Here is a 27,842-nt window from a genome sequence, read left to right on the forward strand (position 1 = left end):
TCTTTACTTTCGATGGACTGTTTAGGTTATAATTTATCACCATTTTGTAATGAACATGCATGTTTATTTTAATCAAAACCTTTCTGTGAAATTTTTTTTCATTGTCATGGTTGACAGATTGGTTAAGAGGGATAATATTACGGTCTGAGGCCCTAAAACTACACATAATGTTATTAGTGTATCAAACCCAAAATAAAAGAGACAATCTAAGGACGGAAACCCAAATATTACCATAACTATCAAAAATTAAAACCAAGCAAAATTCTAATTATATATATATATATATATATATATATATATATATATATATATATATATATACATACAGGTATGTATATGTATATATATATATATGTATATACATATATATATATATATATATATATATCCATCCATCCATTTTCTAACCCGCTGAATCCGAATACAGGGTCACGGGGGTCTGCCGGAGCCAATCCCAGCCAACACAGGGCACAAGGCAGGAACCAATCCTGGGCAGGGTGCCAACCCACCACAGGACACACACAAACACACCCACACACCAAGGCCAATTTAGAATCGCCAATCCACCTAACCTGCATGTTTTTGGATTGTGGGAGGAAACCGGAGCACCCGGAGAAAACCCACGCAGACACGGGGAGAACATGCAAACTCCACGCAGGGAGGACCTGGGAAGCGAACCCGGATCTCCTAACTGCGAGGCAGCAGTACTACCACATATATATATATAAGAGAGAGAGAGGTGCAATTCAAATTTTACACTCTTCATCATTGGGACTGTAATGTTTGATAGTTGCTTGGTGACATCACATGTCACATTGGTAGCACTGCTATAAACAATATGCCAGCACCATTGAGAAACAATTTACAAAATGACTTTTACCTTTAAACAGAAAAATGATTAGTAGTATTTAAAACTAATACTACTAATTATAAACCGCAAATAAAACAATTCAAATTGTCCAAACAAATCTGAAAAAAAGAAACAAATACACTGTTGGGCCCTTAACTTGAAAATTGTTCCAGTGGTGAGGGAAATAACAAAGTATATCAAATCAAAATCAAATATTAAAAGAAACTTAAGAAACAGTTGGAAGTTTAAGAAAATGTAATCACTGTAAATATCAAAGGCCTCTATTAAGGAATGACATTGTCCTTCTCCTTAATGTTTGGGAGAACAAAGATTTTTCTTTAGGGGATTAATTCTTTCTTGAAGGAAAGCACATTTTCTGCATTTGTTTGCAGTTCTTTGGCAGCTTTCATGAGGTGATGTGAGTCTTTTTGATACCTGCTATTGAGTGCATTTATTTGGTAATTGCAAGTTTGAACCAGGGAATGTGCACAGCACACTCTTGTGGATTTACCAAATGCGGTGGTTACCACTGTATCATCCTACCAGCTCAGGAGTTTTTGTTTTCTTGAGGATAAAACATCCCTGCTTGTTCAGCTTGTTATTGTTAACATTTTGTTGAATCCACTGTGGTTTAAATTCTTTTTTATAGTGCTTGATTAAGTCATTGCAGTTGTTTGCTGACAATGTACTTTGAGAATTTCCATGGGAAACTCAGACAACTCCTAGAGTTTTGGAAATGCTACAATGAGAAATGTGAACTTCTTTGTTTGAATTTGCTGAAGAAGGGACTATGTCTCAATTTCATCTTGACATTCATTTTATGCCAACTCCATGAGGGGTTTCAAAGATAATGATTCACTGACAGACATTGATGGCATTCCTTGTAATGTGTGTATTTACAAAATGCTACCTAGATGCTATCTTAATTCTCATGTGTGCGTTACCACTTCCTGAATCCACAAGTGAATTAGTCCTCAATTAGGGTATCACTAAAATGGCTGCACATTTGGCAAAAAAATCATATCTTTAAAAGTACAGTATCCCATTCACACACAGTAAGTGTTGTACCAGTGAGCCACAAAAGTGTGTGCCTTAATGACTGTAACTGCAGTTGTAAGACTTTAGTAGTGGTTGAGTTCTTGACTTGCCTTTTGCTAATAAAACCTAAAACAGTTATCAAGCCTTGTTTACTTACGTTTCTTTACAGCAGGACGTATCTGCATAACTAATGAAGTTGGTTAATAACTTCCTATTTATGTCATATGCAGAGTAATTGTGATTGCTAAACTTTAAAGTCAACCTTATTTACTAACATGTGTTTGGCAGATGGACACAGTAAAATCACCATTCACGTATAAGTTTTGCATTTACTTTACAACTATAAGAGATGATTTAACATGGATGATTTTCCTGCGTAAGTTTGTAATTACAGTAGAACATTGATCATCCAAACTAACTGGAACAAAGTTTAGTTCCAAAGATAATTGAACATACATTATAATATCCAGTTTATACAAAACAAAGTGTAATACAGCCTACAATTATTGTTGTATACAGGTTTTTACTACTGTATTTTATGATATAAAGTAAAAGTAATTGATGTAGTAAATGGATTATAAGCAATAAACAAAATGTTTTGTAGAAACAATATATACTATGTTATATTTGAACTTACCTAATTATTTTACATAGGTTCTATAAATCACACTTTTTTTACATAAAAAGAATTGAACAAACTCAGATACATTGCACACAAATAAAATGTAATTGTAATTTTTTTTTCAAATACTTCACCCATGCAAGGTTGTCATTTTATGTCAGTAAGGTCTCTCTGATGCCCCATGTCCTTTGCCCCAGCATGAAACTTTACAAAGTAGTACATAAATATAGATATAGATATCCCCTAGTTATAGTTTAGTTTTTGTGGCGGTATTTATATGGTTTGGGGATAGGGTGTACTTTTTGTTTTTCTTGTATATACACTGTTTTTTTCTTCTTGTAAATATTTTTGGGATTTATTGAAAGGACTTTGCTTTGTGTAATTTCTTCCTGATCGTGTTTTCATTATTTAGGAAGACTACAGTTTTGTGTATATACAGTTTTTTTTTTTTTTTTGTCTTTGATTATTTTTCATTTCGGGACTGCCAAAATGCACTGTAAATATTATTCACTACTTTTGATTGGGACATTACTTTGTGCACTTGTAAATAAAACCCACTATTGTTTGTGTAAACAACATCGTTTTGTGTCTGCGTCTCAATTTCTGCCATCTATCAAGTCTGATCCCAGTCAAACCCAAAATACAAGACTCTCGGAGTGCATTTATGAATAAATAACTGGAAACAAATGCATATTGTGTCAGAAGTAATACTTCAGTATAACATCCAGTACATTAAAAGCAGACACTACAATTTGTTTTTGTGGGGGCGGTGATGATTTTGATGATTGAGGTTTGGATAATTGATATTCTACTGTAATTTGTATTTTAATCACAGGAGATATATATTATGCAGTATACAGTTATTTTTATTCATAAAAAAATAATGGTTCACATGTTTGAACCAACTGACTTTTTTCCAAGGGTGCAGTTTTATCTCTAAACAGGTTCTGGTGCTACTGCTACCATAAGAAGTTCACACAGTACTTCATCTCTCCATTGCATTGTTCAGTTAGATTAGGATATTCATTTGTGTCCATTTTACAGTCTTATGAACTTTATTAATGGTCTCTCTTTATTTCTTGGCACATGATATTGTTGCATGAGCCTAAATCCCTGAATCATTTTAATGGATTTCTTCATATTTTTGGTACTGTTGAAATTCACATAATTAAATTCCATAACTGTGTTTTCATACCTTAGTTGTTTTTATGATTTCAGTCTTATGCCATTCTATTAATATTCTCCTATGCTGACATAGGTTACAATAGTAATCTTATTTGAAAGGAGCACTCACACTCTCTGTGAAGCCTCACTCTTCCGCTCTCTAGAAATCACTGGAGGACAGATAATATCCACACTGTAGAGATGCATTTTTAATCTTTATAGGGGCATGTTTGGCATCTTTTTTGTTGTCCTCACACAGCCTAGAGCATGACTACTTTTGACAAGAATAGGCTTTTCAACTGAGCATCATTCATCAGTTAGTATTGGCCTATGTTTCTAAAATAAGGTTGTGTCAATAGTGAAGGTCCCAAGAGACTACTTTCAACTTCTTAGGAAATTTAATCTATTCATCCAAGTCCTCTGTTTAAAGAAATTATTCATTTTTGTATTATACTGCTCAAGCATAACCTTTATTGACTTGTAGTCAACACAGCATACTCTATACAGAATATATCAGCATTTTAACACTAGCTACCTGTGGTAAATGACAAGTCTATTAGAACTTTCAGGTCTATTGTCAACAGTAAATTCTTCCAGTATAGATAGAAGCAGTTTTTAGAATATTACTGTTTCTATTTTTTTTTTCTGCGGGCTAGTATTTCTGATAATTTCAATATTATCATCTCTTTAACTGTCTGAAAACATTTGATTTTTTTTAATTGGCTGACCCTTTGTGAGGAGAATGCCATCTCTCTAAATTTGTCTTGCAAAAACAGTATTGTTCCGTCTATTTATGTAGATCATTTGCTGTACAGCATGTACATAGTAATGAATGGATTCATCCCAACCATAATCAGGTATACATTACAAGACAGGTCTCTCCCCTGTGCTCCATGAAGGAAATACTTTGCATGAAATACCCTTACTCTAATGTACACATTTAGATGTATTACCCTAATAACTAAGTCACCGCCTATAGTGACTTCCTTCTTTTATTTCTGGAATAGAGGATATTTACTGGGGCTTACCCAGACTTGTTATCCATGCTTTACTGCTAGCTGGTATTAGTTACTAGTCTATTAAAATTAGAAACTGTGCCCCTGGGAATTAGAAATGCAAGAACACACTGTATTAAGCAAAAATCCAAAACACTAAGCAACAATAGAAAGCAAACAACCAGAATAAAAGATTGCTAATCAAATTCCAAATCTAGTAAGCACCATTTAAGACAACAAATATGCATCACCAAGTCCTTTCTATTTCCCTTTCCCTCTATATTTATTTTTTTTAGTCATATAAATCACATTTTAACTGTAGCTCATTTCAACCAAATATCAATACCACATTTCCAAAGTTTATTCTTCATTTTAGATTGGTCTCAACTAGGGTTGCACAGTATACTAGAAAAACGAAATTTTTAAACCATACAGTACCAGAATTTTGGGATTTGTGGTACCTGAAAGTCTACTTCACCTTTCATCTGAATCCCTCAAAGCCCCCCTTATTGTGACACTTGCTGTTGTATATATGGAAAATGTCTGTCTTGTAGACTTTATAAAGTCTGGACCTCAAGGAGGACCCTCAGCCACCCCTCATTGCTTTGATATAAATGTGATTTTGTGGGGAAAACATTACTTCAGTGTAATTGCATCTTCACTGAGCACCCCGATCCCAAGCATAACCCCACCTCCCTTTGCTTTCACACAAATCAGAACTTCATGAGGATGGTCTCCCCCTGTTACGATGATTGCACCCTTCATGATGTCAGGAGTAAAGCAGTGCATAGTGCAACGTGATGGCACCAGGGAGAATTACCCATTACTTGCTCTGGAATTGTTTTGGTTCTGGTACTGTGTTCTGAAAGCTATTATTGACACCAAAATAAAAATTTTAATACCAATCCAATACTAGTCTTGAAATCCATCCGCATCTAATTTGGAGAGCTATGTGAACACTGAGCCCAATATTCGATAGGTTAAAGGTTAGACAGACTGGCTTGTTTATTTTAGCACTAATAAAATCCTTCTGCACCGATTATTGTTACTAAAGGATTAACTGTAATCCTAAAAAAGTTTTTTCCCCAATATGAGCTAGTGAGACAGACCCTTTCATGACATAGTTTATTGTATAGATTTTGGGTGATTTTGGCAAAAATGGTATGCGCAATGCACAGTTTCCAATTGAGGTATGCCAGTCTTTTTTGCACATTTGCAAAATCATCATCTAGAACATAAAAACACAACTAAGCCACAAAAAAAGGAAAAGGACATAAATATACTGTACTGTAGTAACAGAAAAAATTAGAGTAAAAAAAAAATTCCTTACCTTTATTCCTTCTCACATCTCAGTTTTTTTAAAGTTTTTATGGGAGTGAGTGTTGTAAACTCGAAACGTTGTATGTCGAGACGTTGTAACCTGAGGACCCCCTGTATTTCATTTTAATTTGTAACATTGTAAATGAAAGACCCTGCTCCCAGTATTGAACAGTTGGAGGGGGCTCTTTTTCGATTAAATTGGTGGAGTCTGCGAAAGATGTCTATATCTTAATTGTTACTAGATAGTCAAATTTAAACCATAAGTATTTGTAAAACATTAGGAATGCTAGTTGTATTTATTTTAACAGTTGGTAACTTGAACTAAATTCTTCAAAGGATCTATAAATATTGTCAGTTTAGAGGTCTCTAAAGGTTTGCAAATGAAATGACTTCCAATAATTAAATAGGTAAATAAGTAGGCCAGCTTTATTAGCATTCCCCAGTGCACAGGTCTTCAGCAGAAATTAAACATACTTATTCACTGGTTCATGTGTAGGATAAATTGCTGTGATGTACCACAGCGCAGCAGAAATGACATCCACTTGATACCTTGCAAACAAGATGTTAAATAGTACAAAATTATACTAAATAGTAATAGGCATGTTAACAATCCTAAGGATTTTCAGTTAATAATTGCCATGGTTAGTGGATCCTGATAATTGCATTAACAGTCATTATCTGTTAAGCAGTCCTATAGGCCCTGTTCTGGGCCCCAGTGATAGTCCGTGCTATACTTACTACTCACTGCAGAACTTTCTTGTCTGTGTGGTTGCTCTATCAATTTGTAATGTGGCTGATCATGGTGTTATCTGTTATATTTGCATTTTGAGACAATTTTGTGTAGGCCTTTAAAATAGACTTTATGGCATTATACCATTAAAATGAAAATATTATATTAACTCTCAAATCAATAAGCAGAGTTACAGTTAAAATGGTTATTCAGCAGTTCATCTTTTTTCAAAAAGGTGTCAAAGTTGCTATTTTAAGATGATAGCTATAGTGCTAAGAATGTCTCTTGCAGGCTATGCATATAAGACCAATTTAAAATAGGAGTATTTTTGTTACAGTGTAAAATGTGCATGTTTTTGAAACACAATATTTTGTGATTTTTATATAATTCATGAATGGAACTTATACATTATAACCTGTTTAATCCAGTTCAGGATCATGGGAGACCATAAATCTATCTCAGCAACATTGGGTGCAAGGATAAAATAGTCCTTTACAGGTCACCAGCCCATTGCAAGACCCACTTATTCACATTCGCACAATCAATTAGTGGCTGATTAGGAACTGGCAATTAACCCCACAAACATAACTCTGAGCATGTGCAGGTATAACAGTGGTTTATTATTCATTAAATATACAGAAGCATCATAGAGCACATTGTTATGCACAGAAGCTCATATTTGCAGACCCTATACATAATAATCACTTATTTCAGTATTCTTTAATCTATGCAATATGCAGTCTATGAAAGTCACTAGGTATAATGACGCTTAGAGATCTCGATATTAATAGTGTATTTGTATAATTCGAGCTACCATGTTATGAATTTAATGTTCCAGTGATTAATTGTTTTATCCGTGTGCAAATTTCAAAGTTTATCAAAAGCAATCTACTTTCACTTACAGTATACAGTATGTACTGTATTCCTTCGGTGATACTGGCTAGTCTGGGTAAAAATCCACACAACATCTCCAGAATATAGGTTTCTCGTGCTTTGTGAAGCTAATCTGTTCTTGAAAACCCCTTTGGAAAGTGAATCTTTTAAACGCGAATGCATAATCACTTTTAAAGTTGATTTAATCGGAAAATACCCACATTTTTGCTCATATAACACCACAGTACTTGAAATCTGACAGAACACTCCAAAATTCTAATAAAAATTGTTTGTCATTTACATATATTGTATCTCAAGTAAAATTATTTAAAATGTCGAGATTCATCGTGAAAGAGATGTCATCAAGCACCCACATTGCTAGGTCACATGTTTTGTAAAACAGTTTTATCTATCTCTTCCATGATCTAAATTCACTCCTAATGTTTTAATGAAAGTGTATGGAGTTATTTCAGGTGAAATAATATTGTTCTATGAAAAATCTGTTGTAATATCTTACATCATGCTGCATGCATCGACTTATTTTGCTCAAATGGAAGAATCCCAGTCTACCTTTTATAACTCATTGTTACTGTGATATTCTAGTTTATCTCAAATTGAGGATCTGTTCATTTTTTCCCAGAATTTTGCAAAAACTTCTTAATGTGATTGTAAACTGTACAGAGAAAACTTCAGTTTATTTGCTGCTTCATTTTGTATGAACACATTCTTCAGATGGGGCTCTCTTGTGGTATAGCTCTCCGAGTCAGGTTGGGGTTGAGTGATGTGTTGTGTTTTTGAATTGTCTTTATTGTTTTGTATTTTTTATTTGTTTAAGTATATTTTGTCTTTTAATAAAACATGAGTTTCAGTGCTCTGATGTAAAATATCACAGAGGTCAATTTTTCTCTCAATACTCTTGCAAAACACTATATTTGCAATACATACACGCTGTACCTATATATTTATAGAGGGGCAGAGACCCTTTGAAAATAGTGGAGTCTTAAAATTTTCATTGTGGGCCATTGCAAGTTTTGTTCGTGTATAAAACGTTTTGGTGTTGGGACTAGCCATGCACATTATTCAGTACTGTTTTGTTTTTTACAACATTAGTTTAAACTGTACATGACTAATTTTGAATTGTCTTTACTTTATGTTGTTTAATGATGCTTCGTGTATTAATTTGATCCTCTGACTCCTTGTAGCTTGTCAGTTTTTCCCAACTGAATAACAATGCTGACTAAATTACTTAAGTTTTTTCTTGTTTCCATGGAGTAGCTATTTAAATTGCTTTTCTCAGTTTTCCACAGTTATATACTCTACTAATTGAACTCCATTAGTCTATAAATAATTGTTGTGGGAGTTGTACTTTGCTTTGTTAAAATGGTAAATTATTAGCAAGTGGAAATGTGCTTTATAACACGGTATTTCAGTTACATGCAGTTATTGTGTTAGTGATAACAACAAAATCTATTTCCCCCAGGTAGACCTTTAAGTTGCTTACTTTACTGTGAAAGAGTCTAAAATAATCAAAATAATAGTTACTTTAGCCCATGGCTTTTTGGGTAGTTTGACTAATTGCGGCTTTTGAAAAATATATATTTATTTAATTTTTGTTATTTTTTTGCTCTGTTTGTCAGAAAGGGCCAGATCTGTTTCTGCCTGCCTTGCCCAGTTAGTGTAAGTAGGATCGATCCACTGAGATTCACTGCAGCAGCATCAATGCTAAAGAATGGTCTGTTGTGACATGAGCACAGTTTGCAATTACTAAACATGGGATTATTTCGAAGACCCTAAAATGCCTAATGCATAGTGGCATTGTTTGCAAAATAAATTACATTAGCAGGAACTCATTTTAATAATTAGTTTATGAAAGTATTTATGTCTTCCTAATGTGGAAAAATAAACAAGGCAAGTAAAATAATCTAAATTACTTTCTGCTATAATTACTTGTACTATTTTTTTTTTTTTTTTACTGGATGGCACAAAAAGATGAAAAGTTCATATTTAATGGTTATTTGTGAATAAAGAGAATTTTGTTTCTAGACTTATTATATATATTTTTTTGTACTTGTCTCATATTAAAGCTGTTTCAGTAGTCGTATCCTTTATGATGTGGAAGGCAGTTTAGTATATTGAAACTCTCCTATACTTCTGCATCTCCCCAGGAGTGAGAGTAGCTCAGAGCTAGACTTGGCAACATAATTGATTGTTATACATAACACACCAAGGAGGACGGGTTTATGTGGATTGCACATTCCCCCACAGGAGACTCCAGCACAGACTCAGAATTGCTCCTCTGACACGTTGATTTATATATTTGCAACTCTTTCCTAATGAACAGTGCCCCATCACGGTTCATTGGAGCCCTCTGCTGAATAAACCCTGTCACTGCTGCAAGCCAAAATGAGTGATGTTTCAAAGCTCTTTTCACCAAGGATTTAACGGCTCCTGCCCACAATAGGGAGCAGACATGCAGCTGTAAATAAAACTTACTTGTGTATTCATATTGGAATCTTAGACATTTCACTTGTCAGTTCCTTGATTTTCTTTTTAAATCTGTGTAAAAGCTTGGGAGCACAATTCAAGCTTGACCTTGCTGCTTCTCTATAAAATTAAAATAAAAAAAAAAAAAAAAAGTAATTGATTTATAGCAATCGTTGTTGCAGAAAATACATCTGTGCTATTTTTTAATGAGCCACACAAACTTAAACATTACTGTGTTAAGGTTGATGAATTAATTTTTCATTTTATTTGCTAAGACCGATGGACACAAACATTTTTGTTCATTCTGTATATTGAACTGTTGGACACATTGACTGCTTTTATCAATTCATTACAGACTCTGTGACCTGTGAGCAGTGTGAAATGTTTCTTGCCACGTTTGGCAAAGTACAAGATATTTCCTCTCTTGTGATGAAGACATACATGGTGCTGGAGTGACTCATCCCAGGCCCAGATGAACATGTCACTTCTATGATATGTTTCTCTTCCCTCAATGCAGAGAGCATGCAGTTTATACAAGGATCTTTTGAATTGCAGAAATTTTTTTTGTTTTGTTTGTTATGTTGTAAGCTTTTAGATTTATAATTACCTCTGTATGACATTATGCGAACAGCAGCATCTGGCACAGAGCTCTACAGTCTTGCTGGGTTGGTGGCAGTGTAATCTTAATCTTTAACTAAGTACCGTCTGGCTGGTTTACTGTATTGTGTTCCTTCAACAAACTCATACTTTCTTCACTTTTAACTACTTTAAAAAAAGTAGATTTTTTCACTGTGCAAGCTCTATGTGCCTTGTGTTGTCGATTTGACATTACCATCAAGCACTTATTGAAACCCCCTGCTGCATTCAAGGAAGCAGTTTTCTTTCTAATGATCATTTTTGAATGCAGATACAGTTAAAAGACATTTTACGTAAAGAATCACATAAAATATACATGCTAATGACTTTAAGATATGCGCAAGGGCAGTGATTTCTTATCTTCATGAAACACATGTTATCATCACCCAAGTAAATGTGCAGCAAGCACAATAAATAATCAAGAAATGTCAAAAGTGCCATTTATATTGCCGCAGGCAGAAAATACGATTATTTGACTTAAAGTATTGTTTTAAAGGTGGCTTTTGATTCAGTACGAAGAATTAATTTTATGTTATGTTTTATTTTTGTATTTATTTTATTCATTTTTTTCTTATTGTATTGAAAGATAAAGTCTTTAATTAAAATAAGGAGGATAGTTCTGTCTTAAATTAGTCACATATAACACTGATTGTTTCTCTGCTCCTACTCTGAATTGTGATGATTTAAAGTAAAACAGAAAATAAGTAGCAGTCAGGTCATAATGCTGTGCGATATGGACTGGTGTTGTTACATGCAGAGTACCAAGCTAGCTGCTCCTATTTTTGTTTCATTCAGTGTCACTGCTTATTGGTCATTTTAGCAGACTTTAATATATTTCTGATGGCAATATTTTATGGCTGGTTTTTTTTTGCCTTTGTCCCATGTGATACTTGAAACAGACCTTTCTTCCTTCTGGTCTTACAAAGGAAAAAGTGGGTTTGGTAAATAGAGTGATGGTCTTTCCTCAGCATTTCAAAGTCCTTCATAACCGTGCTACTGCTAACACTTTGGTTACTAATGTTTTCATTTCCCAGAAGCTGACATTATTATGATCTCCAGTTTAAAGCCCCAAATATCACAGCACTGAACAGCTTTTTTAGCATCATTCTCATTACAAAGATAACAAACAATAAATCTGATGGCAGCAGATATTTTTTTTTCTCATGTTGGAGGTACAGCAGTACACATGGGATTAAATGTGACACATTGAGTGGGTTTGTAAAGTGCTGCTTTGGCATCTAAGCATAAGGAATATTTCTAAAAAAATGATAAAAGAGTGAAATAGAGCCTTTATTTACTGTCATATGTTCTTTGGAAATATATTAAATACAAGCTGTCATTCAAGTCAATTTCTCTGATTAAATAACATAAAACGTTGTGTGCCATGGATAGTTTTTTTGTTTTATATATTTATTTGTTTCTGTTCTGTAAATATTCGGTCTACACAGACTGAAGCATTGCAATTGTATTCGGAGTTGGTAGTTTGTAGAGTGAAAGTGAGATAATGCAAAAAATGGACATTAGTTGGACTACTTCATCCTCAACAGCTAAAATTAAATGACACACTGGACATAACACGTAGGGCTTTGGGGTGCAGTATCAAGCACCATATAAGACTGCATTCTTACAATTAAAGGTAAGAGAAAGTGACTGTGTTAATGAGATTTTTATATAACACAGATGTGGGTTGAACTTGATTATTAACAAACTTGGGAGCTTTTAGTTTTATACTAAATTCTTCTAGTTGAGTACAGTGATCCTTAATCCACATACAGTAGTGTTACTGTTGCCTAACTATTTAATTACACAAATGATGACGTTTATTGTTTGCAACATAAAACGTTAACTTTAAGTACTGTTAAGAATAAGTAAGGCTTCGGTTGCTGCTGCTTCTATCATTTTCATAATTGTTACCTTTATATGTCATAGAATTTTAAGACAAGAGAGTCTAGATTCATCACTTGGCAAAGTCTGTCTTTAATGTTATTTTTAATGTTATTGGCTGCTGAGAAAACCTGCCAGATATTGATTCACAACATTTACCCTTTGTGGAATATTATTTGATTTATGCCATGTTCTCTGATCATTTTCAAAATGTTGAATATATATATGAACAAACACAGTGAAGGTTCATTGGCATACGTTTTGGACTTTAATTGGAGTGTCTTTGGTTTTGAGAGAGCAGTCTGCTATTTTGTATTTACTAAGTATTGACTAAGATAATGGGAGCAAAAATGATTCCCAATTAAACCTTTTATTTGTCCCATAAAGTAAAATCTGCACTGAAAACAAAGCTCAGTTTTGATGCTGTTTAATTAATTTGTTTTTGCCGTTACCAAAGCACATTTTACTTTCCTGATTGTTTCCCAGTTCCATTTTTGATTTGTCTTCCCGGAGGACTGAACAGTTTCCTGCTTGTCATTGTAACAAGTTAACCTTTGAATCTGTGCACAGGTAGTATCAATTGAGGCAATCCAGTTTTTCTGTCTCTGAATAGCTATTCCATGATGTAGAGAAGTCATTAGACATTTACTGCATGTCTCTCATCTTTTCATTTCAGTAGACATAAAAAGCTTTCAGACATTACAATGTAGCTGAAACGCACATTGTCTTTATTCTCAGATTGTCAGTAATGGCTCTATTCTGTACCCAGGCTACCTCAGAGGAGATTTATTTTTCCAAATTTAAATTCATCCAGGAAATCAGCACTTTTCTTAATCTTATGTACCTGTAATATTTTCAAAGCTACTGTCAATTTGTAAATGATGTTTTGTGATCATTTTATAATATTTTATAAGGTGTTTTAAAGAACAGTCACTGAAACTATGTGCAAACTAGTTGCATGTAGCTTTAAACAGCAGCGTAATGCTTTGAGAAAATGTCAAATGCTTTCAGCTAATAAAATTACACTCACATCATTTCAATGATAACAATAATATGCCAGGTTAAGAATCCCAAGATGTCAGTGCATAATATTATCTGTAAACTGAAGATTTATAACAGTGATCATTATATAACAAGATATTTAAAAAAAGAAATCTCAAAGATATTATCTTGTCATTTCTGGATTAAGACTAATATGATTTTTCATGACTTTTATTGCCTGCACCATTGCCTGTTAATATATAAATTATTGTGGGGGGGGGAGGGGTTAGTGTGCTTCCATTTACAAACAAACACAATAAACAGCTAAACATTTAAAGAGATCTTGAACAGTCAATTTGCAGATCAACAGTGCTGCCATTCAGACCTCTGAAGATATGGCAGATTTTTAGATGAGTTTGACTGTCTGAGGTTTATTAGGCATTTAGAGACATTACTCCTTAAAATTCAAGTTTCAGTTACCCTCTGTATATGTGTCTAAACACATGCTGTGATCAGTTGCCTAATTTGCAATTGAATCGGACAAGTCAGGTTTCAAAAAGCCCAAAAATACAGAAAGAAGTGTAACTGAAGAGGAAACTGGTAATGTTCCCTTATGACACTAGATGGTAAGTATCTCCAAAGATCAGTAGAGATAGGGATGTTGTTAGAGAATTTGTTGGAGAGAAGTTGTTACTTTTAGTGGAAGAAGCGCCAAATGTATGGCCTGTATAAGAAAGAGTGTGTAATGGAGTGAGGTGTCTCATTTAGAACACAGGGCTTTAAGACCTGTGCAGGGAGGCTAGAGTTCATTTTTTGATTTACTTTTGTATGACACTCTAACAAGAAGTGAAGGCTCAGAGTACCTCCTCTATTCACAACTACAATGCATTGACCGCCTGTCTCTTACCCATGTTGCATACATTTACATGAACACACAACCTGTCCTCACTGTAAAATGCAGAAGTTTCAGTTTGATTAACATAAATGAATAATGACGATTTAAAGTCAATTGACATTACAGTTGAGATACAGCCAGATGAATAAAGCAAAAGATCCAGTCAGCAGCATTTCTGGAGAAAATAAACCTTTGGGGGAATTCACAGCTGATCCTAACTGGCAGACTTGTAGTTCTGATACCCATTCGAATCATTTAAGTAGCCAGTGAATAAGACATTGCAGTTGTATGTTCCACTGGAAACTTATGAATTTTCTATATTTTTAACCTGGAATAATCAGGTTTTAGACAGTGTTAAAAGATGACCTTGTGTCAAAACAATGTTCAAGTTATATATACATCAATTCAGTGAAAACAGAAAAAGAGGATGATTTTGTTTATTCCAGTTAATTTATATTTTGTGTCTTTTCTTTTTTTTTTTATCAGTTGTTTTCTTAATCTTTAATAGGTACATAGCTTTTTGATACATCTAGCTTTATCTGTGTCATTTCAGGCATGGATAGGTGCCACATATACAATATGAAAAAAGATCTCCCACATCTAGTGCCTGACTTGTCAATTACTATCAGAAGCCTACCATATTTACCAACTCAAAATCTTTTGCACATATTCCATGTTTTTCTTTTCTGGTTGTATATTTATATCTGCCTTTTCATATTACAGAAACATGATGGCAGTAAAATTAACCACCAGAAAATAAACTTGCTTAAGAGTGTGTGTTTGTTCAAAATAAAAATATATAAATCATTCACTAAAACGGTACGACTCTTGGAGTACTATCACAGCACAAAGCGTAGCAGACCTTAGTTATTTCCTTAATTATACCAATAGAGTCAGAACAAATTGAAAACTATCCAAATGTTAACTGGCCATGACCAAAAGAAGCATACCCGCAGAAAGGTTTGATAGTATATCTTTCCTATGTAAGTTTTCTTCAAACCTTATTAATTAAAGTTTAAATGAGTGACTTGCATGTGATTTGTGTTTGGCCTCTGCACACAGCTTTACAATAGCAAACAACACTATTGAAACATTTGAGACTTTTTTTAAAAAAACACTTTACATCATTTGTCATTTTAAGTGGACATTTTTGTGAAAGTATAATGTTTGACTCCACACATACTATGTTACAGCAGGCTATTGTCGAGACACGGAGATCAGTACTACTCACAAGTCCAGAGTCGTGTGTTAGCATCTCAGGCCGGGTCATTGTCTATGTGGAGGCTATGTGCTCTCCCAGTGTCTGCGTGGAACTTATGTGCTCTCCCAGTGTCTGTAAATGTTTCTTCTGCCCATTCAGTGTTTCTGTTAAAATGGCAATGTTTTGGATAAATGACAAACTAAAATATTTAAAAACTGCTAGGTGAAAGAAAATAGAGACTAAGGCTTGCTCCTTGCTAGTTTCCATTGTAAGCACATTTCCTACTAGAAGGGAGTTGTATCCTTTTGATGACTGTTTTACCTACTCGTGCAGGAAGTAATGCCTAATATCGAAATCGGTGTACCAGAAACAAAAAAAGAACATATAAACTATCTAGAACCAGCATGTGAAGCCTTTACGCAATACACCCTTCCTTGACGTGAAATGGTTCAGAATTTTTGGATTAGATTAGATATACTTTATTAATCCCAAAAGGAAAATTCAAATGAATACTGCAGCAAAAACTCAAAGTACAAAGATACTGTCTAAAGTGCAATATTATAGACGATAGATTTAAACATATTAAGGCAATAGATGTTACATTAAAAATTACTGTAGTATAATAAAGTCTATATCATCTTCCAATGAGTTCTGGCTGGAGTGAAAGAAGGGACGTTGGGAGAAAATGTTAATGCCTAATGACAGCAGAGCCCCAGGGACAACACTTATTTCACTTTGGCAGAATGACCTTATGGGTAAAATTACTCCCAAGAAAGCACCCACTGGAGGGTGGAGGGGATGGACAGAATTGTTCATGATGGCATCTAATTTTGCCATCATCTTCTTCCAGAGTGTCCAGAATCACTCCTATGACAGAGTTGGCTTTATAGAAATGTTTGCTCAGGCATTTTGCATCGCCTGAGCTCGGGTTGCTTTTCCAGATACCACAGTGTAGAACAATACACTGGCTAACAAATACTCTGGTAAAATAATTCCAGGAGCTTGCTGCACATATCCAAAGACCTAAATCTCCTTAAGACGTACAGTCTCCTGGGGGCACTTCTTACACAGTGTCACTCTGTTGTGAGACCAGACCAGTTTTGCTGTTCATATGGACCCCCTGGTACTTTTAGCTCTGCTCCAACTGCACTTCCTCTCCATGGATGACAATGAGCTTCTCTTTTGTGTGACACCACTGACTAATTGTTTTTGCATTGATTGGCTTTTAAACAGTATCATGCATCTCCATGTATATTCAATAACCAGCAAATATAAACTCTTTTAAAACAATGAAAGCTTTTATTTGGAAGCTTTGCTCTATTTTACATTTTTTGTTTTTATCTTAAAATAACCAAACTATCAGAAATGATACCCACCAAAACAAAGGGCTATTTACCATTGAAAAAGTAGCTTTTCCTGTGCTACCCTACCAAATATCGACCTATAAAACAGGAGAGGCCCCAGTATGCAGTGTGAAATGACTGTTAGTCATGGAAAGTGCTTGTGCTTAAATTAAGAGGAGCAGCACTGTTGTTTATGTCAAGTGTTTTAGAGTCAAGCACCACATGTAAGGTGAAATTTATACCTTAGCACTTTTGTTTGATCTACTGTATAATTCTTATTATTTTGATTATTTATGTTTAAGTACATTCAGGGTCCACTGTTGATCTTTGTCTAATAAATTCATTAGGACTGACTCATTTGTGTAAACATTTTTCATGAATATTATTTGATAAGATAAATGGATTTGTAGCCATTTTTAAAGCCCTACAGTTAAACATATTTCAAAAGAATATTTCCTGGCAGTAACAAGGATGCATTTCCATAGACATAAGCATACATGAGCAGGAATTAATTTTATTACTTCTGCGTTTGTTTGTTGTTCAACAGTGGCATTAATTAAACACCTGTTCTTTTTGTTATAAGCCCACAGCAATTTTCACTCTAGAAAAGCTTAGAGGAATTCTGCCGTGATTTTGAGCCAAGTGAAGAATAACTATTGCCCTAAAAGCAAAAATGTGATTATTTATGTATTTATTTGTTTGTTTCATTATTTATTTATTCACTTCCCATTTCTTATCTGCCAAGTGGACTAGTTACTCTAGACTAGTTAGGGTAAGTCATTAATTATTCAGAGCAGTTAAAATGCAAACATTCAATGAATTAAACTCCCACACATATACTTTAAACCCAGCACAACATAATCCTTTTCATTCAATGTTTGAACCACTAAATCTTTTACATGTTTACCACTTCACAAAAATTTTGATTAAGAACTGTAACTGTAATGCTGATACAGCACTTGCCATATGCACTGACATGGTATATCGTTGTATACTTTTTGACATGGAAAAGGTCTTTCAGCTAAAGTGCAGTAGACATGCAGAGAAGGTGACTGTATGTATTTACTCTGTAGATATTTTTTTTTATTAACATTTTTGCATCAGTGGGTCACTGTGACATACTCGCAAAACTTCATTAAATGTTGAAGTTCCAGAAGCTGACTTGTTTCAAATAGATGGTGTAAACATGTCTTGCATAATGCTCTTCTTATTTTTCTGTCTTTCAGAGCACAGTTGTTGTGGAGAAATCCATCCAAGATTTGATGAATCTAATGCATTCCCTTAGTGCCTATTCCAACCAGTTTTTAGAAATGGTGTGTGACAAACTAAAGGAATACAAAGAAATCTGCAATACTGCTTACAGGTAATTGTTTTAACACGGTACAACCCCCTAGTACTACAGGTAGTTGTTTTCAAAGCTAACATAAATAGGACATTATTGTAAGAACTGGAGACTTAACAGTATCAAGTATGTGAATTTAATTTACTTTCACTCCAGTTAGGGATTCTTCAGTTTCTTTTGTTTTTCTCTTTTATTAATTTTATATATTTGTAAACCACCTTGAGTTAGACCTTTGTATGAAAATATGCTGCCTTGATACATTTGTTGTTTAGCTCTCAAGGACCACTACAAACTTAAATAATACCTTGTCCATGTCTTCATATTTTCAGAATGTGACATAAATATAGCTCAGCTTAAAAATTGCTATATGTCTTATATGAAACAAGTTTAAAGTAAAACAGTACTTCTCAAAACAATTGGCATTAAATATAATGACAAATTGTTACCTATCAAAAAAGCAACTTGGTCTCTCATGTTTTAGTCTTTATAAAAAGGGGAGTGAGAGATTGGGTTTTCCAAGTTATGATTGTTAGTGTGATTTCTTTCAGATTTTTTACTTATCGGAATGTGTGGAGTACAAACAATGATATTTCCAACAGTGCTGCTCTCTGAAATGGAATTCTGAAATGAGTCACATTTCTGTTTGTATGAGCATGGATTACTATACAAAATGAATCTGTTGTCTTTATATGCAGTTCTGTGTGTGTTTTTATCCTCAAATAGTCAGAGCCGTAGTAAAACTCATCAAGATTGTGGTATTGGTGCAGGTGGCAGTATCATTTGGCCTTGCATTGCCAGTGGCAATTCTAAAAACTATTGTTATTGAAATGGCCAAGATTTCATTATTGGTACATACATTAAAAGAGTAATACTTTCATGATAATTTGGATCTTCTCACTACCTCTTTCCCAGTCTCCCAATTGTGTGGCATCTTGGGGATTTTATAATTTATATTTGAATTTCCATCTCTTTCTCTGTGATAAAGACAGCTAATAAACAGCTCTGCATGTAAAGGAGTAACTCAAAGCCATATTTATGGTCAAAAGATGACTGCTTCTTAGAATTGTCAAAGTAGCACTGAAATGATAAGTACATACAAACAATATTTGAAGAGGATAAAGTGAAGATCTGAGAATAATTGATTGGTTCTGATCCACAAAGCATGTTTATGGTGCTCTTAGAAAATCAGCAGGTTTGAAAATGCCTTGTGTGACACAACACTAACAATAGAATTGAATTAAATTATATACCATATTAAGAATAAGAAATGGCTTTTAATTAAGAAAGTGATTGTAATGAAAATGGGAGCACTTCAGGAACTGAGTTTCAGACCTTTGCATTAGCTGCTCATCTTTTGGCTCACTTTGCTTCTCCTAGCAGCAATAATTGCTTACTCACTAGGAAAGTGGCCTGAACTTAAACCTGCAACCACTGTGGCACTTCAAGACCTGAGTTTGACACCCCAAGATAAATCATTATGAAGTTGTCATTCAATATTATTTGAAGAACTGTGCACAATTTGATGGATGAAAAAAATGATTTAAAAAAATTAAATAGAATTGGACATTCTCTTCCCATCATGTTATGGTAGGTGGATTAGGATTTTTTCAAGCAAAGAAAGACAGAATCACAACAGATTTTTCATTACACAATATCTCCTCATCTGCTAGCATTCTGAACACTGTCACAAGTGGGAGAGGACTGCCAGTGGTTTCATTACTGTCTGACATGTAGGCAAAGAATTCTTGTCAGTATAGTGGGATCCCCCCGAGATTGCTGTATATCTTTAGCCAATATGTACACTGGTACCGTGAGTGCTATGCAGAGTGGAAACAGATCCTTTGCGTTTTTCCCTGTTGATTCTGGGGTTTGTCAAGGGTGTGCTCTCGCTGCTACATTTTTCAATGTTTGCATTGACTGGTTGCTAGGCAGGGTCGGGGGGTCCAGCCGCTGTGGGGCATTAGTTGTTGAAGAAAGAGTCACTTATCTTGACTTTGCCTATCATGCTGTGACATTCAAAAAACTAATGGAAGCGCTAATCGGGCCTTAAATGACCTCATGGGCACAGCCATCAGCAGTGTTTCTGTCTGCAGGAGAGAGTATCGACCTTGTTGAGAGGTTTGCTTACCTCAGCAGTGACATTCGTGTCTCTGGTGACTCTTCATATGAAATAGGCAGACGGATTGGGAGAGCATGGGGGGGTCATTAGGTCGTTAGAAAGGGTTGTGTGGCATTCCCCATATCCTTCCAAAAGGACGAGGGTCCAAGTCTTTAGAGTCCTGGTGCTTCCTATTTTGCTATATGGTTGTGAGAAATGAACGCTATCCAGTGACCTGAGATGAAGACTGGACTCCTTTGGTATGTGTCTCTTTGGAGAATCCTTGGGTACCATTGGTTTAGCTTTGTGTCGAATGAGCGGTTGCTCACTGAGTCCCAATTGAGACACATTAATTAACTGCATCATGAGGTAGCATCAATTACAATACTACGGCCACGTGGCATGACTCCCCAAGGGTGACCTGGCTCACAGGATTCTCGTTGTTGAGGACCCGAGCGGCTGGACCAGGCCAAGAGGACGCCCACATAACACCTGGCTGCGGCAGATAGATGGTCATTTCTGGAGTGTGGGACTGGACCACGTATCTGCCTGGGGTGTTGCTAACCAGGATTCTGAGCTGTTTCTGTTTCATTGTGTGGTGAGTAGGGCAACATGCTGTATCAGTGCACCCTCCTCAACCTGAACTGACGTGACAGTGGCACAAAATGTGGTTGAAAATATGCAAGGTTCCTGAAGATAAGTGTGATGTGAGTGCATTGAGCGTATAATATTTAGTTCAGTTTCACCATAGTTTACAGAGAATGGTGAGGTGCAAGGGTGTTTCTGCATTAAGGAGCAGTAGGGCTCAGCCCCACAATATCTAGTGCAAAATAAGTAATAAGCTTCCCACAGTAATTTAACTTATTAGTATTATGTTTATAATAACTCTGTACTTTGTCTTCTTCAGCAATTTTTTTTCAATTTTCCATCATATGCACAGTGGAATTACTTATTTGAAAAATACTTTGCTAGTTGTAGTATATGAAATTGACTGTGTACCAGTTGCTGTAATACTGTTTCTGACTGAGTGTCTGGGCCAATTGGTCCTGCAGTGTTTCTGATTTCCATGTGTGTGTGTGTGTGTGTATACATTTGCAAATTTAATTTTCCAGTTTACCAATGAGCTATAATGTCATTGCTTGTATTGAAATGAAAAACATTTGATGTTGTTCTTTTTATTTTATTTATTTTTTTATTTTTTCACATTTCACATTTGTACATTTGATTCAGTGTTTTTCCCAGTTGAGACCATGCAGCTCATGCTAGCAAAGAGGTCCAGTACCTTTTGCTCCCTTAAAGTTGGATACAGTAATCTTGATTTTTATCCGCCACTGGGGATGACCATGGTAAATTTGACAAAAAACATCAACAAAGCCTATGTGTGCCATTGTGGAAAAGAAAGTAGCAGTAAAGTGCTCGTGTTTCAAAGAAGCACAGAATCATAGTGTAGAAAGAACAGTTGTTCACATAGATTAGATAGATTTTAGCAACGATACAGCAGTTAGTGGTGCCACTGGATGTGCAGTTTGAATCATACAGTATGTGTTCCTTCCATGTTATTGTTGCCATTCCACTTTAGGCAGTTCATAGCTAGTAGATTTTCCTGAGCAGCAGGTGTTTAAGTGGCTCTCATCTTACTTAATATTTAAATCTGTATTGCTGTATTTTGTCAGATGATGTTAATGACATCAGAAGGTATTACAATGACCTAATGCCAGTCTAGACAGACCTTGCACCAACACATCATTGTTTGATTGATTTTTTTGTAGTCTAAATAGGTGCCTAAACTTGCCCTTCTTGATAGGCAGTAGCAAAAGAGATGGACATTATTAACTGTAGTCTGATGAATACACATGGAAAAACTCTGGTATGGCTCATCACAATTTTCATGCCAGGTGTGTACCTTGCCAGTTTGGACCTCTATTTTACTAAACTGTGAGGACACCTTTGGTTTCTCAGTATATGCTCATCCAATCTTAGAATTTTGGGAGATGGATCTCCCTTGCTCAGTAGTCATTTTAACTTTGTTTCTTTTGCTTCACAGCTAGCTTTCCAACATATTGTAGCTACATGTAGTCATGTCAAAATCTTTTCTCATATGTGAGAGAAATGTCATATTATTAAAACAATAGTATCAATAATATTCTGTAATATATATATATATATATATATTCTGTAATATATATATATATATATATATATATATATATTGGATGCATGTGTCTTCTGTAACCTAAAGAACATAAAAATAGTTTGTTTTGAAAAAAAAATTATAAACGTAATCTTCCTTTACAGAGGCAGTTTGGGGTAGATGTTGATTAATAATTTATAGCACTGATAGCCTTTATTTTATTGAATTGCTAATGTCATGCAATGCACTTTAATAAAGAAATGAGGCAGTTTATTAAGATTACAGCACAGTATCAAATAAGTTTCCTTCAGAAGAATTCTGATCTTGCTGAATTGCAGATGTGACTTACCCATCTTGTTCTGCCTATTTCTTTTGTAAAAAAAATGTAATAAAAAGTGATCTATTTCTGAACAGATCAAAAACTGAAATATGTTTCATACACAATCAAACTTGTGTACTGCAGTAACTCTGTGGCTTCACACATAAAATAAACTGCTCAGGAATAAGGTGATTAAAATGCATAGATTAACAAAGACTGTAAAATTAGGAGACACTACACCGCCTAGACCTTTTCACATAAAAGGGGTGTTTATGGGAATTAACTTTGACTATGAATCCATTGCAAAAATCAGTCACTACAATTAAGGGCTGATATTCATTGAATTATATTGGTTATCTAAGGACTCCACAAGAAGGATCAAAGTGGACAAGAAGGAGCCTTGAAATCAGTCAGTCAGTCAGTCAGTCAGTCAGTCAGTCTGTCAGTCAGTCAGTCAGTCAGTCAGTCAGTCAGTCAGTCTGTCTGTCTGTCTGTCTGTCTGTCTATCTATCTATCTATCTATCTATCTATCTATCTATCTATCTATCTATCTATCTATCTATCTATCTATCTATCTATCTATCTATCTATCTATCTATCTATCTATCTATCTATCTATCTATCTATCTATCTATCTATCTATCTATCTATCTATCTATCTATCTATCTATCTATCTGATGACCCAGTGACATAGTGAGCTGTGCCGTGACAACATAGGCCAAGTATAGTAACTAGGTCACTGGCACTTTAAACCACAATACCTGTTTCAGTATCTATCTCAATTACCATTAGCAATTCATTTAATTTGACTTGGCTTTATAAAAATACATACGTAAATTATTGTAACAGATCCTGATTTTGTAAGTCACCCTGGCTAAAGACACCTGTCGGATATACAGTAGTAATGTTTTTTAGCAGGAGGAACTTACAGTCCTGTCAGGACAGAAAGATGAATAGGGCAAAATATAAAGCAACAATGGATACAAACTTGTGCCCTTCTGCTAGGAAACTGAAGCTGAGTAAATATTGTGTTTCAATAGGAAAGTAATTGAAATCTCACTGCAAGGGTAAAGCTGTGGAGCCATAAAATGAAGAAATAGATCTCTTTGATTTGCCTCATCAGACCCCTGGCCTTAAATCCATAGGAAATCTGCCCCAGGATCTCAAAAGTTTTATCTGTCACTATTCCTTACACAAGTGAATTTGGCTAGAGTGATTTTGGTGGAACAATGGAACAAGTAAGCTAAAAGTAGCTATCACATGTATTTAGCAAATCAATCACCCAGAAAGTATTTTTTTGTTGTTGTTGTATTTTTCCCACTCTGTTTCCTAAGTTTAGAAGAGTTCTTCTGTGTAAATTATTTTTCCTCTCATTAAAACATCCCAGTCTAGTTAATCAAAACCACAGGCTGTGAGAATCAGTAATGTTTTAAGCTTTCTCATGCTAGGAATTTTGTATGTCCAGGATATGTCATTTATAGGTGTAATTTCTCAAAAGGTTTAATTTGAGGTCTCTGGTAGATGTACTGTATTGCTTTTGACAACTTAACATATAGTGCATATGTGCTACGAATTTCTACCTTTTTCTTAGTCACTAATTTCAAGGTACAGCAGTTTTAAAATTTACCAAACTGAAAAGCAATACATTATATACATTTAGAATTTTATCATCAACTCTTTAGTATTTAAATATCATGTGTTTATCTATGGAATAACTTTTTGCCTTAATGTTTTCTATACCACCTGCAGAATTATGTTGGCTTGATTGATTCTTTTTGATTTAAGATCAGTGTGTCTCTCAGTTGTTTTCTTTGTGAAACTATCAGCATTAAGTTGGCTACAGTTACTTCGAAAATGAGGAAGCACGAAATAGAGAAAGAAAAAAAAAAAAACTCTGCCAGCATTTACATTCCTGAAAAGTCAGCATTTCTTCCATATGACTGAGTAAAACAAAATAGCTGTATACACAGTTACATGGTGCTTGAGGGGTGTAATTGGAAGCCTCATAAGCAGGTGTTGCAGGGATCTAAACTTTCACCAAGAGACTTATCTTCCATTGTTTCATCACCTGACCAGTTGGTCTAAATGGGCTGTTGCTCCACTGAGAATTTTATTAAATATCCATGCAGATGTTATAAAGTGAATGGTACATAGACAAGCCCCAATAAACCGCCATGATTGCACAATGATGATGCAGTCACTGATGCACCCTAAACATAGCATATTAACTGACATCTGCATTCCTAATATGCTTGTTTAAGAAATAATCTTTTATTTGAAACATTATCATGGGTGTAGTTTTTGTTTTTTGTTTTTTTTTTCTTTTCTCATTAAGTACCCTGGATAGAACAAACTCTCTTATCTGAACAACATAATTTTGTACAAAGTGGAAACCAGAACCATGAAGATATTTAATTCAGTTCAGTTTATTCTTATATGTTTTATATAGTTCATATAGATATTATATAATTTTACTGAAAACAGGCACAGGGCAATTACACAGGTTTATAAATAAAAAGCTTTCTCAGAATAGTAACCACTTACTTAAACAATTAACAGGAGATCCATATATTTTATTTTAACTGTTACCAATAAAATCTAACAAATGTGTCACAAATTGTATTTTCAAGAGGAGTGGGGCAAAAGAAAAACTCCAGTCAACAACATCCCTAGTGAAAATGACCTTCTAGTTGGTATAGCGTAATTAGGAGCTTGTAAAGTGAGAGTTAAGCTGGCTGACTACCTCTCCCCCTGTGATACAGTACAGCAAGCGGTGGGGTCCAGAACCGGAGTATAATATTAGGAGTGACTGATATCATGAATGGCACAGGTAATGCTATATTTTTCTAGCCACTCTTCAGATTATTGTTACATTTGCTGAATTAACTCCTTATTAAACTTATTGCTTTGAGTTGCAAAAAGAATCCTTAGAATTTAGGGTGTGACAAACCTTTGCTTTGACGTTGACTGTTGTTTTGCTTAAGACGTTTGCTCATCTTTGCTGCTACAGGAAATGCAATCCAGTCCAATTAGGCATTCCACCAGACCAGCAGATTCAAGCTTTACAAATATGATGTAGTGGTTAATGTGAGAATTTCTCCAGAAATTAATTCATTCATGTACCCTCACTGGAGCTTTTTGATTCAGTGAGTCAGGAGCAATATTAAATCTTCTGAGCTTTTTGAGTGGTGAAGTGTTTTTTCTAGTGTTTTAGACATCATTTATATTGATAGTTTCATGAAGTTCTCTTACAGCAAGAATCATTTTGAAGGAATTTATGTATTTTGGTACACTTTCATTTTAATTCATAACAAAAGTGTGAAAGTGCATCAGCTTGTACATTCTTGTTGCCAGGTCAATAAGAGATTATAAAATGAAAGTGACTGAGAAAGAATGCCTGCTCTGGTTGTCTCACATTGAGTCATTTGGCAGTCTTTGAGTACATTAGATGTTTAAAATCTGTGAAGATTAAAAAGGGTGACGGTGTACCCCCAAGTCAAGGCATGCACTCTTTAAACACCAAGTTATAAGGTAATAATTCACAATCATTGACATCATAGTTCTGTTCAGCTGGAGAATTTCTTAAAAAAGAATGCACATGAGGAATTGCTTTCTGTCAGAAAATCATTAAAATAAAATTACCCCAACACCAAGAGCAGAGCCATCAACCTGTAACTCAGATTGTAGAAAATAATCTGCAGTCCGTGTTACTGGATAGATGTGAAAAGAATCTTACATTTAATAAAAGTCTTTAGGTTTGTTGAATCATGTAAATATTTTGTGTGCTTTCTTTATCAGGTTTGTACTTAGAACCACAGTGGGTCTAAAGTTTTTTTTTTTTAATTAAATATATACATATAATAGTTCACAAATCCCACAAAATGCTACACAACCGTAAAGAAAACTGGAGCTGAACAATTAATCTTTTAATTCTTCAGATAATCCATACCTAAATACTTAAATCAGAGCACTGTCATTCTAGCCCAAATCTGCTGAAAAGAATTTTTAAGTTAATTATTTATTCATTCGCCATCCAATTTCTTTCTTTTAAATTCAGCTGCTCTGTTGTAGAGATGACTATCCTTATGTGGCCTATCATAAGCAGAAAACCAATTTCCGTGTTTATGTGACATTGAGATGCATCACATGACCATGTTCGGCACGTCAGTGGGACTTCTGCTGTAAATATGGAGATGGTTTCATATAACGCTATCCCTCAGTTGGATAAACGGCAAAATTCTTAGCAGTAGTTCCTTTTCAATTACAAGTAGGGCAAGTGCTACATTTTGTTTCAGTTTCTTGAACTGTTTTTAATCCTCAGCTCTGATATCTGGTTAGCCTCTGTCCTTAGCTCTCTTGTGCACTTTATGATGCCAGTTGTTGACCTGTTCTTGGCTTCAACCTTAATTTTTGGTTTAGCGTTAAGGATCAATAAAAGACAGAACAAACCTTTTTGGTTGTATTTTTTAATGTCTCCTCTCCCTGTCCCCAGTCACCTCTATTATTCTAAATATCTGCCCTTTTCTTGACAGTGCCATTAAACCCTGCTATTAATGTACATAATAAGCTTTAACAGAAGAGTTGAACAACTCCAGACCACCCTTAGAATTTCCTTTGGGGTTGTTAGTCTTTGAGTTAGAATCCATCCATCCATCCATTATCCAACCCGCTATATCCTAACTACAGGGTCACGGGGGTGTGCTGGAGCCAATCCCAGCCAACACAGGGTGCAAAGCAGGAAATAAACCCCGGGCAGGGTGTCAGTCCACCGCAGGGCGTGCACTCACACACACCCACATACCAAGCACACACTAGGGACAATTTAGAATCACCAATGCACCTAACCTGGATGTCTTTGAACTGTGGGAGGAAACCGGAGTACCCGGAGGAAACCCACGTAGGCAGGTCCTTGGAAGTGAACCCAGGTGTCCTAAC

The 27,842-nt window shown here is 35.0% G+C and overlaps 1 protein-coding gene across 3 annotated transcripts in view; it reads left to right on the forward strand.

Moving 5' to 3' along the window:
* Positions 1-27,842, forward strand: part of exoc4 (exocyst complex component 4) — a 537,075-nt gene that overhangs the window by 413,267 nt on the left and 95,966 nt on the right. For all 3 annotated transcript variants that reach the window (XM_039761360.1, XM_039761363.1, XM_039761362.1), the window contains exon 12: positions 18,243-18,379. In XM_039761360.1, coding sequence (XP_039617294.1) covers positions 18,243-18,379 — 137 coding nt within the window. The remainder of the gene's footprint in view (positions 1-18,242; positions 18,380-27,842) is intronic.

Source organism: Polypterus senegalus, chromosome 8 (assembly GCF_016835505.1).
Source record: "Polypterus senegalus isolate Bchr_013 chromosome 8, ASM1683550v1, whole genome shotgun sequence".
In the NCBI taxonomy this organism is placed as follows: domain Eukaryota; kingdom Metazoa; phylum Chordata; class Cladistia; order Polypteriformes; family Polypteridae; genus Polypterus; species Polypterus senegalus.